The sequence below is a fragment of the Neovison vison genome, chromosome 2 (genome assembly GCF_020171115.1).
Source record: "Neovison vison isolate M4711 chromosome 2, ASM_NN_V1, whole genome shotgun sequence".
NCBI classification, from domain to species: Eukaryota; Metazoa; Chordata; class Mammalia; order Carnivora; family Mustelidae; genus Neogale; species Neogale vison.
The window spans coordinates 40,823,756-40,840,385 of record NC_058092.1 but is presented as its reverse complement, the minus strand read 5'-3'; the positions used below and the strand labels follow the sequence as shown (position 1 = coordinate 40,840,385).

The 16,630-nt window shown below is 35.2% G+C and overlaps 1 protein-coding gene across 1 annotated transcript in view; it reads left to right on the top strand.

Annotated features, from left to right (window-relative positions):
• Positions 1-16,630, top strand: part of FAF1 (Fas associated factor 1) — a 475,350-nt gene that overhangs the window by 61,038 nt on the left and 397,682 nt on the right. Inside the window, exon 2 of the mRNA XM_044238202.1 lies at positions 9-77. Within this exon, the coding sequence (XP_044094137.1) occupies positions 9-77 (69 nt within the window). The remainder of the gene's footprint in view (positions 1-8; positions 78-16,630) is intronic.

Below are 16,630 nucleotides of genomic sequence, written 5' to 3'. Positions count from 1 at the left end.
GCTTCCAGGCATGTACTGGCATTGAAAACATTGATGAAGCTATTACATTGCTCGAACAAAATAATTGGGACTTAGTGGTAAGTACTTTTATTTTTGTTCTTTTTTCCAGCTTTACTAAGATATAACTGATGTATAACATTGTTTAAATTTAAGGTGTATAGTGATGATTTGATACACATACATATTTTGAAATGATCATCGCAATAAGGTAAGTTAACACATTCATCACTTTATATGGTTACTTTTTTGTGTGTGGTTAGAACTTCTAAGATTTACTTTTTTAAGCTATTTTCAAGTATACAGTGTAGTACTGTTAACTATAGTTACCTTGCTATACATCGCCAGAACTTACTTCTTTTATACTTTGAAGTTTGTGTTCTTTGATCACTTTCACTCATTGTCCCCCATCCCTAGCAATCAGCAATCTAATCTGTTTCTATGAATTCCATTTTCTTTTAGATTCCACATGTGAGATCATACAATATTTGTTTTTCCCTCTCTGAGTTATTTCAAGAAATTTTTTCTGTTTTTTGGACCAGTAATCAAATTTTATTAATTCTTTGATGTCTTTAATGTTCTTTATAGGTGATTTTAGCATATCATAGCCCATTTATAACTCTAATCTAAATGAATAAACTCTGAATGTCTTTAATATGAAGTTTGTGTTTAGTTTAATAGTAAATTACTAAATTATTATGAATTCTTAGATAATTTGAACAATTCTTAAAGTCGTTCTCTTATGTTACTATGAATTAAGGTTCCTCTTCTGTAATATTTTGGTGTAGATGCTTGGTAGGAGAGAAAATTCAGAGTTGTCTAAATGTCAGAATAATTCTATTTGATGTTTTCCCTTCACTTTCTGGGGCTCTCACTGATGATCATTCCTGTCTAAAGCTATTAACTCACATTTTGTTGTGTGTGTGTGTTTTTTTTAAATTTCAAAAATGATCTTTGGAGAGTTTATTATAGAAGTGCTTTAGGTTTTTGAGTGGGGGAAGGCACTAACTCAAATCCTGGCACAGCACTACACATTCACAAAATTGTAATTACAATTGCAAGGCAAACTAAACATGAATTTTTTTAACAGTACAGGAACAGTACTGGTTGTGTTGGGATGACACAGGTGTCCCTGACTGCCTTTAAAGTCCTAAGAAAGTCTAAATTACAATTTTGAAGAAGTGTTATTTTCAAAGGTCAAAACTTGAAATGTGTGCTTAGAGAACTGAAATTAGATATGTAGATATAATCAACTATCAATTGTCTGTATGTTTTGTGTAGATTTACTGCTGTTAACTTTTTTACTTAAAATATAAAAGGCCTCTATTATCTGCTTGTACAATTAACACTTTCTTTTGCAAGGGTATTTTCTCTTAATTGCGTGATTAAAATTTTTTTTGTATAAATGAGGTAATTCTAGTCCTGCGATTTTGTAATCTGTACTTTTCAATTAACAGCCTGTCACGAATGTCCAAGTAAATGTGGCTAACTGCTCATTCTTTATAATGTTCATTTAATGTTTACATGGTATGCTGAGAGGTGGTTGTAACATAATAATTTTACCAATCAGTTCTATGCTTTTAGACACTTAGGATTTTTGCAGTATTTTGCTATTATACACACAACTGTAGAGAATATTCTTGTATATTCTTCCTTGCATACTTACCTATTAATTTTCCTAAAAGATAATAAATAAATTCAACTCATAAGTGTATTTCTGTGTCAAATTGTGTGTGTGTGTGTGTGTGTGTGTTTGGTATTTATAGTTAAATTGCCTTCCAGGATAGTTTGACTAATTTAAATCTTTATCAAATATACACATTTTTGAGATTGCCTATTTCATTAAGCCAGAGCTTCCTTATTTTTCATATAGGGCATGTTCAGGCACTTGTCAAAATTTATAAATGTTTGTATGACCTGACTCCAAATCCATGCTTTTACCATATTATAATCTTTTTAAAAAATATTTTTATATTCTTTTAAAAGAAGTTTTTGCGTTAATCACTTGCTGCTCATCATAACAAGTTCACTCCATAATCCCCCACATATTTCACCCATCTCCCCTGCCCACCTCCCCTCTGAGGTGACCATTAGTTTGTTCTCTATAGTTAAGAGTCTGTTTCTTGATTTATGTGTGTTTCTCCTTTTTTCCCCCTTTGCTCCTTTGTTTTGTTTAAGTCACACATACGAGTGAAATCATATGGTATTTGTCTTTTTCTTACTGATTTATTTCACTTAGCATTATACTCTGTAGCTCCACTAGTTGTAAATAGCAAGATTTCGTTCTTTTTTATGGCCGAATAGTATTCCATTACATGTATATACCGCATCTTCTTTATCCATTTGTTGATCAGTGGGCATTTGGGCCACTTCTGTAATTCGGCTATTTTAAATAATTTTGCTGTAAACCTTGGGGTGTATGTATGCCTTTGAATTAGGGTTTTTGTAATTGTTGGGTAAATACTCAGTAGTGCCATTGCTGGATTGTAGGGTAGTTCTATTTTTAACTTTTTAAGCAACCTCCATACTGTTCTTCAGAGTAGCAAAAATAAACAGTTGGGACTTCATCAATATAAAAAGCTTCTGCACAGTGAAGGAAATAGTCAACAGAACTAAAAAGCAGCCTGTGGACTGGGAGAAGATATTTGCAAATGACATATCTGATAAAGGGTTAGTATCCAAAATCATAAAGAAATTTTCAAACTCAGCACCCAAAAACCAAATAATCCAGTTAAGAAATGAGCAGAAGTCATGAGGAGGCGCTTTTTCAGAAAAGATATCCAGATGTCTAATAGACATGAAAAGATGCTCAACATCACTCATTGTCAGGGAAATAGAAATCAAAACCACAATGAGATACCACCTCATACTTGTCAGATTGACTAAAATGAACAACACAAGAAATAACAGTTGTTGGTGAGGATGCAGAGAAAGGGGAACCCTCTTGCACTGTTGGTAAGAATGTGAACTGGTGCAGCCACTCTGGAATATAGTATGGAGGTTTCCTCAGAAGTTGAAAATAGAACTAGCCTATGATCCAGCAATTGCACTGCTAGGTATTTACCCAAAGGATACCAACATACAGATTCAAAGAGGTACATGCATCCCAGTGGTTATAGCAGCATTATCAACAATAGCCAAACAGGGAGAAAGCCCAGATGTCCATTGACAGATGAATGGATAAAAAAGAGGTCTCTCTCTTTCACACACACACACACACACACACACACCCCATACACACATAATGGAATATTACTCTACCATCAAAAAATTGAAATCTTGTCATTTGCAACAATGTGGATGGAGCTAGAGTGTATTATCCTAAGTGAAATAAGTCCGAGAAGGACAAACACCATATGATTTCACTCATATGTAGAATTTAAGAAAGGAAACAGATGAACATATGGGAAGGAGAAAAAAAGAGAGAGAGAGAGAGAGAGAGAGAGAAACAAACCATAAGGGATTCTTAATGATAGAGAACAAACTGAGGGTTGATGGAGAGAGGTGGGTAGTGGATGGGCTAGATGGGTGATGGGTATTAAGGAAAGCACTTGTGATAAGCACTGGGTGTTGTATGTAAGTGATGAATCATTGAATTATACTCCTGAAACCAATATTGCACTGTATGTTAACTAAAATTTAAATAAAATAATCCTAAAAATAAATGTTAATGTTCTCATGGCAATGAATTAAATAAATAAATGTATGTATGTATGTTTGGTAGAATTTGCCTGTGAAGTTACTTGGTCCTGGACTTTTGTTTATTGGGAGTTTTATGATTATTGATTCAATTTCATTGCTGGTAATTGGTCTGTTCAAAATTTTACTTCTTCCTGTTTTGATTTTGGTAGGTTATGTAGGTTATATGTTTTAAGAATTTATCCATTTCTTCTTGGTTGTCCAGTTTCTTGGTACATAGTATATCATAATATTCTCTTATAATTGTTTGTATTTCTCAGGTGTTTGTTGTTATTTTCTTTCATTTGTGATTTTATTTATTTGGGTTCTTCTTCTTTTTTCTTTATATGTCTGGGTAGAGGTTTATCCATTTCATCGATCCCCCCTGCCCAAGAAACAGCTCTTGGTTTCATTGATCTGTTCTTTTTTTTTTTTTAAAGATTTTATTTATTTATTTGACAGATGAGATCATAGACAGAGAGGCAGGCAGATGGGGTGGGGGAAGCAGGCTTCTTTCTGAGCGGAGAGCCTGGTATGGGGCTCAATCCCAGGACCCTGAGACCACTACCTGAACTAAAGGCAGAGTCTTAACCCACTGAGCCACCCACGCGCCCCTCATTGATCTGTTCTTTTGATTTTTTTAGTTTCTACTTCATCTAATTCTGTTTTAACCTTCGTTATTTGTTTACGTCTGCTGGTTTTAGGTTTTCTTTCTTTTTTTTTTTTTTTTAATTTATTTGACAGACAGAGATCACAAGTAGGCAGAGAGGCAGGCAGAGAGAGGAGGAAGCAGGCTTCCTGCTGAGCAGAGAGCCAGACTCGCTCAATCCCAGGATCCTGGGATCATGACCCAAGCCAAAGGCAGAGGCTTTAACCCACTGAGCCACCCAGGCACCCCGGTTTTAGGTTTTCTTTGTTGGTCTTTTCCTAGCTTCTTTACATGTAGGGTTAGGTTGGTTATTTGAGATTTTTTTCTTGCTTCTTGAGGTAGGCCTATATTGCTGTAATCTTCCCCCTTAGAAGCACTTTTGCTGCACCCCAGATATTTTGTCACTGTTTTATTTTCCCATGTTTCCATGTACTTTTTAATTTCTCTTATTCCCTGGTTGACCCATTCATTATTTAATAGCATGTTATTTAACCTCCATGTATTCGTGGTCCTTCGAGATTTTTTTCTTGTGGTTGACTTCTAGTTTCATAGTGTTGTGGTCAGAAAAGATGCATGGTATGACCTAAATCTTTTAAAATTTGTTGGGGCTTATTTTATGGCCTAATAGGTGATCTGTTCTGGAGAATGTTCCATGTGCACTTGAAAAGAATGTGTATTCTGCTCTTTTAAGATTGAGGGTTCTGAATATAACTGTTAACCCCCCCCTGGTCTACTGTGTCATTTAAAGCTGTTTACAGTGATGTAAGTGGGTTGTTAAAATCCCCTACTGTTATTGTATTACTCTTGATTAGTTCCTTTATGTTTGTTATTAACTATTTTATGTATTTGGGTACACCCATGTTGGGTGCATAAATATTTATAATTGTTACATCTTCTTGTTGAATTGTTCTCTTTATTATTATATAGTGTCCATCTTTGTCCCTTGTTATAGTCTTCATTTTAAAGTCTGTTTCATCTGATATAAGTATTGCTACTCTGGCTTTCTTTTGACATCCTTTCACATGGTAAATGTTTCTCTGTCCTCTCCCTTTAAATCTGCAGCTGTCTTTTGGTCTGAAATGAGTCTCTTGTAGGCAACCTATAGAAGGGTCTTTTTTTTTTAAAACCATTCTGTCTTCCTGTGTCTTTTGATTGGAGTGTTTAGTCAGCTTATTCAAAATAATTAGTGATAGAAATTTATTTTTTAAAGATCTTATTTATTTGACAGACAGAGACCACAAGTAGGCAGAGAAGCAGGCAGAGAGAGGAGGAAGCAGGCTCCCTGCCGAGCAGAGAGCCCGATATAGGGCTCCATCCCAAGACCCTGGGATCATGACCTGAGCTGAAGACAGAGGCTTTAACCCACTGAGCCACCCAGGTGCCCCGATAGAAATGTATTTATTGTTTTTTTATTACTGGTATTGTGTTTGTCTGAAGACTTTCTCTGATCCTTGCTTATCTTCTTTCTTTCATGGTTTACTTATTTTATTTAGTGGTACATTTGGATTTCTTTCTCTTTATTCTTTGTGGATTACTAGTTTTTGGTTTGTGGTTACCATTAGGTTTGTATATAGCATCTTGTTCATATAGCAGTCTATATTACATTGAGGGTTGTTTAAGTTTGAACCCATTCTTCCTCCTTTCCTCCTCATGTTTAGGTTTATGGTATCATATATTATTACATCCTTTTATATTGTGAGTTCCTTGACTGGCTTTTTACAGAAATACCCATTTTTCACTACTTTTGTGTTTCCTACCTTCATGTTGCCATTTTTTTCTTTGTCTTTCATTTCCACTCAGTGTCCCCTTTAATATTTTTTGCAGGGCTTGTTTAGTGGTCTTAAATTCCTTTAGTTTTAGTTTGTCTGGGAAACTCTATCTCTGTTTCTGTTGTGATTGATAGCCTTTCTGTATGCAGTATTCTTGGCTGCAGGTTTTTCCCATTCAGCACTTTAAATGTAAATGATGCCACTCCTTTCTGACATGGAAATTTTCTGCGAAAAATCCACTGACAGCTTTATGAGGTTTCCTTTGTATGTAACTGCCTTCTTTTGTCTTCTTACATTTAATATTTTTCTTTATCACTATATTTTGCCAATTTAATTACAGTATGTCTTGTGGGTCTGCTTTCGTTGATTTTGATGGGGGTTCTCTGTGTCTCCTGGATCTGGATATCTGTTTCCTTCCCCAGATTAGGGAAGTTTTCAGCTATTTTCTCTTCAAATAAATTCTCTGTCCCCTTTTTTCTCTTCTCTTCTGGGAGAGAGAAGATCGTTCTTCTCTCTGATCGTTATTATGTTTGATGGAGTCACTGAATTCCCTCAATGTATTCTTGTTTTGCATAATTCTCTTTTTTCTTTTGTTCAGCTTGATTACTTTCCATTACTCTGTCTTCCAGGTTCTTAATTAGTTCCTCTGCCTCTTTCGGCTTCTTGTTCATTCCATCAGTTGTGTTTCTCATTTCATTTACTGAGCCCTTTATCTCTGCTATTTCTTATCTTTGTATTAATTGTCTCACTGATGTCTATCACTTTTTTTCTCAAGTCCAGTGATTATCCTTATGATCATTGCTTTAAATTCTCCATCAGTCATGTAATTTGTATCTGTTTCGCTTAGATCTTCATCTGTGGCCTTGTCTTAGTCTTTAATTTAGAACAGATTCCTCTGTCTTCCCATTTTGTCTATGTTTCTGTGCCTTTTTCTGTGGTAGGAAAGTCGATACCTCCTGTTCTCGAGAGTAATGGCTTCATGGAGAAGCCCTTTAGTACCCTATAGCATAATCTCTCCTATTGCCCAGGACCTGGTGCCTCTGGGAGTGTCTCCATGAGTGCTGTGTGTGCTCTACTGTTTTGTGCTGACCACTGTATCCTTTAGGTCAGTTGTCTGCAGAGGGTCTCTTTGCCTGATTTGAACAGTGTTTGGTCCTTGGCCTCAATGTGGCATGTTTTAACTAGGTGTGCTCTGGTCTGCTTGTGAAATAAGACCTGTCATTGCTGTCACTGGAACCAAGGCCTTGCAAAACTCCAGGGTCTGGAGTCAATGGTGTCGGTAGTGGTTTGGGTGGGTCTTCTTGGGGAGAGGCCTGCCCCCTTCGAAGTGTGGTTCTTCTGGAATGTGGGAGGCAGGGCTTGGTTTAAGCAAATTAGGTAGCAAGTGTTAGCACTGTGCTGCTTCCTGCAGGTGGCCCTTTGTTCATGCTGCGGGGTGGGGAAGGGAAATGCCACCTGCCAGATCTTTTGTTTCTGGAGGGATCTCTCTGTGAATGCTGCCTCTCTGGGACATGCTCTGGGATGAGCTCGTAGCTGGTTTACTATGTGCCTCAAGGGCTCTTCAGAATGCCATCTCCATGCTGTATGTCCATGGGTTGTTTATCCTGCTTTCTGTTTAGGAGCAGCCACAGTGTCCTTTCAGCTCTCCCAGATGAAAGGATGTTGACCTTCAAAACTCCAGGCTTTAAGCTCTGCTGGGTTTAAGAACTCCCAAATTTGGGCCCTGTTGCTTTCCAAGCCAGTTGCTATGGCCTTTTCATTTTCCCAAGTGCTCTCGTGTATTATTAGTCTGATCTCTCACCCTTCTCTGCACTGCAGTGGCCATGATCTGTTTGTTTCCCAACCTATGTCTCTGAACTTTGTGGCCTCTTTTCTTCCTTTATTTGTGGAGTTTGTTCTGCCAGTCTTCCGGCCGGTTTCTGGTGTATTTTGGGTTATCCGATAGTTAGTTTTATTTGTGGGATGAGGTGAGCCTAGGACCCTCCTACTCTCCCATCATCCTCCTAATTCATTGTGTTATTTTTAAATTATTTTTATTAAAGCGCTGTATAGATGATATGTACATGATTTCTGTGTAGAGGTGGGAAGTGTCAGGACCTTACTCAGAATAATGTCCCAGATTTCTAGTCTTGAAATTGTTGTTGTTGTTTTCAATAGCAAGTGCATTACTTTATTTAGTTTGTGTATTTTTACGGTGTCCTTTGAAGAGGCTGATGCAAATTGTTGCTTTAGATTAAAAATCCCACTAAGCCACTCTTGCATGGTATTGATAAGAGGAATATGAGGAAAAAAAAAAAGAGGAATATGAGGATAAGAGGAGTTAAGTGAGGTCATGTGCTTGGAATAATGGACTACAAGTCTTTCATCTGAAAATTACCATTTGGGGGTAATATAAATTCTTTCCTAATGTCCTTCTGTTGGTCCATGTTCATTAGCTTTGAAGGGTAAAACGTCAGTTGGTTCTGCATATTTTCTTAATCCAGTCTATCTAGAATACTGCAAAGGACAATTTTTCCAGATAGTGTTAAATAAGTGAATGGTAGAAGTACTCTTCAACTATTTCTGAGTTAACTTGATTTTGGAAAATATTGTAAAAGCACTTGGGTTAAAAACACTGATGTTAAATTTCTGTAGAAATGTAATTCACTCTTTAATGGGCCCAAGCAAAAACATTAGGCCATCTCTTACAACCTTAAACTTAGGGTTTCTTTTGAAATAAATGTCCTAGGTGGCTTTTTTCTGGAAATAATCCATCTTTATCCACCATAATAATTTGCTGTGCTGTTTAACTATCTGGCTCTATACATTTTCCCTTTTTTTCTATTTATATGACACTTAACTTTATCTTGTTGTTTTTAAAAAACAAAACTTTAACATTTTGAATAACTCATGATTCAAACTTTTCATTAGGTTCATGGAACTTTTTATATGATGTTTTATATATTTTGCCTGTGCATTGTTATTTTGTCTTTCTAAATTATGATTATCACTGCTCTATGTTTTATGGACGCTTATGGAACAGTTTGCATAATTTGAGTTTTAAACCTCGGAGATGTCTATATTTTAAATTGCCTGTATGCATCAGTTCAACCTCTCCTCCTCTGTTTTTGTGCCTATTTTGCTAGAGAGTATAGAGGAATTTGAGTTTAGGTACCACAATCTGGGATTGTGAAGATTTTAAGAAAACCCCAGAACAAAAAACTAATTATGTCAGTACTGAGTGCTTACAGTGTATCCAAATTTATGCTAGATTTAGTGGGAGCTTAAAAATATTAACAGCATATGGTATCTGACTTCGAGAAGTATACTGAAAAATTGATAAGACGTATGGTCTCTTAGACATGTATGTTATACTTAGAAATGGTAATGACTTCCTGAGAAATAATGATTATGCATATTTTAGCTATTTTATAGATCTAGACACATAAGTAAAAATATTTCTATATAGATATGTAGCTGAGTTCCAGGAATTTAAGTCACTAGTCACTTACCCTGATCCTGTACCTTATTTTCATTATATAGCTATTGGTAAACTAGTTCTTCCAAACCCCGTTTTAAATACTTCCCAGTTGACTGTATTTATTTTGAGATAACTGTAGGTTGGGTTATATATGCTAAAATTCTGAAAGCAAAATAACATGAACTGTAATTCTATTGGGAAGTATCTCAGGCTGTTTTTTTATTTGAAATGAAGACTAATTGAACTCTGCTTCCTCCATCTACCTCAGTCTTTTGAGTTTTCACCTTGTCCTGCACTTACATTTAAGAGAGGATTAATGATGTTACAGTTGATTCCTTCCTTGCAGATGAGTATTTTCAGTTTATATACTGAAAGTTGAATATGTAAGGAAGCATGATTGCCAGTGGAGTAGAATCTTTTACCAAGGGATTGCCTTCTTACAAGCGTGCTATGTGATCACTATAAATTCTAATCTAGGTCCAGAATTGACCCAGTGTTCCTTTTCATGTTTTCAGTATAGAAGAATTTGTGCCAGTAGAGAATAGCAATCTATACAGTTTGTCTTAATTTTGAGTAATCAAAATGTGAGGCAATTAACTAGAGTGAAAATTGGTTGCATTCATCTTGAATCAGGAGCCCTGGTCCTGGATTTTCAAATCTCTTGTCATTATTTTATTGAGTATAGTCTAGGTTGAGTTACTTCTTTCTAAACTTCTGAACTTCTATATATGAAATAAGCTGTTTGGACTAAATTATAGTCAAAATCTCTAGATACATGAAATATTTATGAAGAAGTGATTTATGTCCTAATTCCTCTTGAGATTCTATAAAAAGGAGTCAAATGTGAATAGTAATATAAGCAAATGTTTTAGTAGAATTTCATAAGTGTTTGAAATACTTGTACACATACCATTTTGTTTAATCTTCTTAACAACTTTATGATGTAGATAATGGCAAGACAAGATGCATGCCAGTTGCTTCATAGGTCTGTATATATGAAACTACTTCAATAAAATAAAATTCCCAGTAAGCTCTAGAAAATCAAGGAAAAGATATTTGACATATATTTGATAACCCAGTGCTAAGTGAAATAAAGTAAAAGTAAATGTTAACCTAGTCCTACTGCATTTTAAATACTTTATGCTCTTAGGAAATGATTTTTGAACTTTGCACCAGTTCTGCCCTAGTTTTCTGCCTGTGCTGACATAGCTGTTTTGCTGAAGAAAGACTCTATTCAGTGTGCTTGTATTTATCTTTACTATGTGTTTCAACTTAAGGCAAAAATGAAACAAATCAGACTATTTTTGGATCATTACTGAATTGCTGGTCTACAGTGATAGATTTGTATTAATAGAAGTTTATAATAAATTGATTAACACTGAAAAGTCAAATGCAAGGAAAATTACCATGCACATAATTTGTCTAATTTTAAGATTCACTGAGGTGCCTTGAGATATTTTCATTCTACCAGTTTTCACTTTTGAATATATCCTAGTGATTATCCGAAAAATTTCTTCTACTACCCTACTCAGGATGTGGTTATAGAGTTCCTTGAGTGTGCACTGCTTTTCTATTTTATACAGTGTTGTGAACACCTGCAGTTTTATGAATGAACTAGTTAGCCAGTGATATAATGAGTCTCTGTTGTCATCAGAAAGCAGCCAAGCATTGAGTGCTGCCCTTCATCAATGGCCATTAGACACTGGCTTATATTTACACAGATCCTTGCTATGACAAAAGAGAAGTTATTATGAAGGAATTATCTCATTTTATCAATTTCTCCTCCTTTGCTATAGCCTTATTTGTTTTTTTTTTTTTCTTTTTAAGGGACTGCAAGGCCATTGTTTTACAGAAGTTTTCAATTTTTCAGTTTACAATTTGTCTACCGTCCTGTGTCTACTGTCTTGTCCTTTTATTGAGGGTGTACTTTGTGCTAGGTATCATGTCAGGTGGTTTACCTGTATTATTTCATTTAATCTTCACAGCAGTTCCAAAAGGTGAATAGGTAGGTATTAGCTTTATTTTATAGATGAGAAATTGAGGCCCTATAAAGTTAAGTAAACCGTCCATGCTTGTGCCTCTATTTGGTAAGGAATAAAACTGTGATTTTGAACCCTTGTCTGTCAGTCCATAGAAATGTCCATACTTTGAAGTCATAGTTTACAATTACTAGATTTTCCATACCCATTTCTTTTGCTCCTTTATTTTTCTTTCTACCACTCACTGCTAATTTCATATTGCCAAGTGAAAGAACTCTAGTTACATACTAGTACTTTAAATATGTTTATGCATTGTTTTCAAGTAGATTCCAAGTTTCTAGAAGAAAGGGATTATGTTTCTTATTAATTTTGCCTTGGCACCTGACCACTTGTTTAATAAATGCTTATTTGACTGATTGCTTTTATTATTAGTACACTTAAATTTTTAAGTCTGTTTTCCATCTCCATCATTTGCATATTTGAAAAGTCCTTGCTATTAAGATTTCTGACTTTTACTGCTATTACTATTTCTTATCTGGCATAATGAAGTTTGAGAAAAGAGAGAGGAAAACCCAGATACCCCAAGGAATATGATTGGGCTGATTTCATTATTTCACTAATAATATTTAGATGATCTTCTCCTGTTGTAGCTCTTTAAGTGATATGTTTCACAAACAAATTGTTTCTGTTTTTTCCCCTTATGTTTATTTCGGGTTGTGCTATCATAAAGAAAGCCCCTCACATGAACTTGTCTTTTTGAAGTTTTTCATCAGTTCTGCATCTTAACAGAGAGCTTAAGTACAGTGAAAGACCATTGCTATTTCAGGGCACCTGGGTGGCTCAGGTGGTTAAGCATCAGGTCATGCTCTCAGGGTCCTAGGATCAAAACCCAGCATCCAGCTGCCTGCTCAGCATGGGGTGTGCGTCCCCTCCCAGTCCCTGTGCCCCTCCCCTTGCTCATTTGTGTGTGCTCTCTCTCTCTCAAATAAATGAAATTTTTAAAAAAATGACTACTGGTATTTAAAGTGTGATTAAACAGATATGAAAGAATTGTTTTCTAGGGACACCTGGGTGGCTCAGTTGGTAAAGCGTCTGCCTTTGTTTGGCTCAGGTCATGATCCTGGGGTCCTGGGATCCTGTGTAGGGCTCTTTGCCCAGCAGGGAGCAGCTTCTTCCACTGCCTGCCACTCCCCCTGCTTATGCCCTCTCTCTCTGACAAATAAACAAAATCTCTGGAAAAAAAGATACTGTTTTCTACTTTTCAGAGAAATAGTTTTTACAAACATGAAATTCTCAGTTTACTAACCTCACTTAACCAAAACAGAACTGTTTGAGGTCTTCATTTTTACCCCTGACTGCAGCTTGACTTTCTGCTTATTTTTTCATTGGATTTTGCTCTGTGTTGTGTGCCTTTTCCTTTAAATATAATCTAGTTCGAGAGTTACTTCCTTGCATGAACCAAATACCTCTTTTATAAAATTGATGGTCAGTAAAAGTTTAGAGACTTTAAGACCTAGTAATAAAGTGGTATGCTAATTTGATGGTTAGTGGATAGTGTCCATTGTTAAATGAAATTTGGAACTGTGGCTAATATTTATGTATGTATGTATGATTTCTAGTATACTTGCCTAACCTGTGTTTCAGAACACAGAGTTAAACTATTTAATTAAAATCATGAGGAGTCAGCTCACTGCAGTAAAACTAAGCTAAAAGCTTCATGCTAATTCTGAAAGAGGTAGTATATACTATTTAAAGCTTGAACATTAAAAGAAAATGAAATTTTAAAGGTTTTGTATTTAAAATTATTTAGTTCAATTGGATTCCCTTTGATCTTGATATTTTGTAAAGCTTGCTAACCTACAGGTTAGCTTGCTTTTAAAAATGGGTTTATTTCCCCAAGTGCCTTGCTATATGATACTCAGCTAAGTTATTTCTGTCACTGGAATTGATTTAAACAAAGTATTGCAACAAAGTCAGTGGTTAGTTAGCACACCTGTAAATGTGATGACTTACAGTTCCTCTTGCTGGTTCTGAGGATCAGCGGACATAAATCAGTGTGTGCTTAGAAAAGAAAAAGTAATATGCCAGTTAGAATTCCCATTTTCTTTTTTAAAAGATTTTATTTATTTATTTGACAGAGAGATAAAAGGACATGGCACAAGTAGGGAGAGCTGCAGGCAGAGGGAGAGGGAGAAGCAGGCTCTCTGCTGAGCAAGGGTCTGATGCAGGGCTCAATCCCAGGACCCTGGAATCATGACCTGAGCTGAAGGCAGCCACTTAACCGACTGAACTACCCAGGCGCCCCTAAAATTCCCATTTCATAATTCTTTATACTGACAGTTTTTAAAAAATTTTGCTACTTAACGATAATATAATTTCTTAACAATTATAGTTACACTTCTGTACTTTTAATTAAGAGGTAGTTAAAATTTTTGCATAAAAATTTTTGTTTTCTAATACCTCCCTAGGTTGTCACTTACTTCATTCTCTTACTGATTTTTTAATTAAAAAATTTTTTTTTGCATTAAGAATGCTTAGCATCTACTCTCAGTAATAACTTCATTTTCTTTTAATAACCTATTTTTGGATTTTGTTGTTTGGTTTGTATTTTGTTTAACTTGATGTTTTAGTAATTTTTTTATATTTTTGGTGTACTCCTCTAATACTTCTTCCTCACTTGTGCATGGATTTCTCCCCAGCATATACTTGTTCTGTCTTAAAAACATAGTTCTGTAGTTCTTCAGATACCAAGGTACTCTAGGGTAAACTATGTTTTATCTATATCCAATTTAGTTACAGGAAGCTGAGCAGTGGAGTTGTTCTTTGAATACCTCTATTAACAGATTTTGGGCCATCTTTCATATCCTCTATCATTTAACCCTGCCTATTCATTATCAATGAGCTTCCATAACTCTAGAGCATGTATGACTTCATACAGCCAAATTAGCCTATAATCTCAAACTTGCCATAGGTATTCTTATTGCCAAGTTCATGCTTTTCCTTTCCCTTGTTGATAATCAGATTTTATCCTTCCTTTAAGGCTCACTTGAACTCTCATCCTTTCTGTTTCCTAGCAGCCTCTTCACTCAGTGAGAACCCTTGTCTCTGAAGCTTTGTATCCATTATTGTGATACTACTATTCTTTTAATACTTCGCTTTTGCTCCATTTTTCCTCTTCCCTTCACTCCAACATGTGGACATATACACACACACTTTTAAAGAGAATGTTAATATCGTTAAAAGAATTAAAATGACTTTCATCTAGGGGTATTTGGGTGACTCAGTCGATTAAACGTCTGCCTTTGGTTCAGGTCATGATCCCAGTGGCTGGGATCCAGCTGAGATCCAGCTTAGCCGGGAGCCTGCTTCTCTCTCTGTCTGCCACTTCTCCTGCTTGTGCTCTCTCTCTTTCTCTATGTCAATTAAATAAAATAAAAAATGACTTTGAATTAGAGTGTTTAAGGAAATACTTTATGGGTAAGTATACATATTGATTGATATATATACCTAGAAAAATGCATTATGTTACACCTTTAATAAATCTATGGTTAGCAACTGTGTAGAAGCTATCTTTGAAGATAATTGAGTAGTCCTAATGTATTGCTATATTATTGCTAACATGTTGGCATTTTTTTTTTTTCTAAACCAGGAAGTTTATTATCTTTTTCTGAATGTCAAAATTGAGGTATAGTTCTAGAGACCAGTTGTCTCCATAGGCAGAGGTCTGTATTTTAGGGATATGGCAAGTCTAATAGCACTGTCATAAATTATAGGCTTGAATTTGGATTTATATTTTCATATTAGTAATTGATTTAATACATAGAGGATGAATATTTTTACAACATACAGTGACTGATAATAACATGTTTATTAGAACATGAGGTTATTTAAAAATGTTAAGGAATTATAGAGGAGTTGCAAAATAGTTCAGGGTTCTTAATACCCTTTATCAAACTTCTGTTAACATTGACATCTTACATAACCACAGTGCAGATTGGGAAAGTTGGTAAAACTGGCACAATACTATTGGTAGTTTTAGTGTAATACTTATTACAATAGTACTTTTATACTGTTGGTACAATATTATTAACTAATCTATGGACCTTATTTGAATATCACTAGTTATTTTACTAATGTACTTTTTAAAATTCAAGATCCAATCTAAAATCCACAGTGCATTTACTTTTTGAGTTTCTGTAGCCTTCTCAAATCTCTGACAATTCCTGTTATTCTTTGTTTCATGACTGTGACACTCTTGGAGGGTACAGATCAGGTATTTTGTAGCATATTCTTGAGTTTGAATTTCTCTGATGTTTTCTCATAGTACACTGAACATATCTGTATTCTTGGAAAGAATATCACAGATACGATTTTGTGCCTTTCTCAGTGTACCAGAAGGTACATGATGTCAGTATGTCTTACTACTGGTGATGTTAATTTTGATATTGTTTTAGGTGATGTCTTCTAGGTTTCTTCACTGTGGTTACTATTTTCCTCTTTGTAATTAGTAAATATCTTATGTGGAAATATGCTGAGACTATAGAAATATTTTATTAATTTTATCTCTTCTATTGATTTGCTAATATATTTCTCATGAAATTATTTATAGTAGTTGTTCCAGGTTTTACAAAATAATCTTTAAACAATCAGAATCTACATTTAAATAATAATATACTGCTCCCATGTTTAGTGTTGATGGCCCTATAGCATTGTATTTCCAATTCTTCTGTCCCATTTTTTATATTGTTATTGTCATGTTATTTTATTTTATTTATTTTTTAAATATTTTATTTATTTATTTGACAGAGATCATAAGTAGGCAGAGAGGCCGGCAGAGAGAGGAGGAAGCAGGCTCCCTGCTGAGCAGAGAGCCCGATGTGGGGCTTGATCCCAGGACCCTGAGACCATGACCTGAGCCGAAGGCAGAGGCTTAACCCACTGAGCCACCCAGGCGCCCAGCATTTTCTTTTCTTTAGTTCACTTTATTGTAAGAATGTAGTATATTGTACATAGAACATAGAAAATATGTGTTAATTAACTGTTTATGTTATTAGTAAGGCTTCCAGTCAACAGTACCCTATTAGTAATGTTTTTGTGG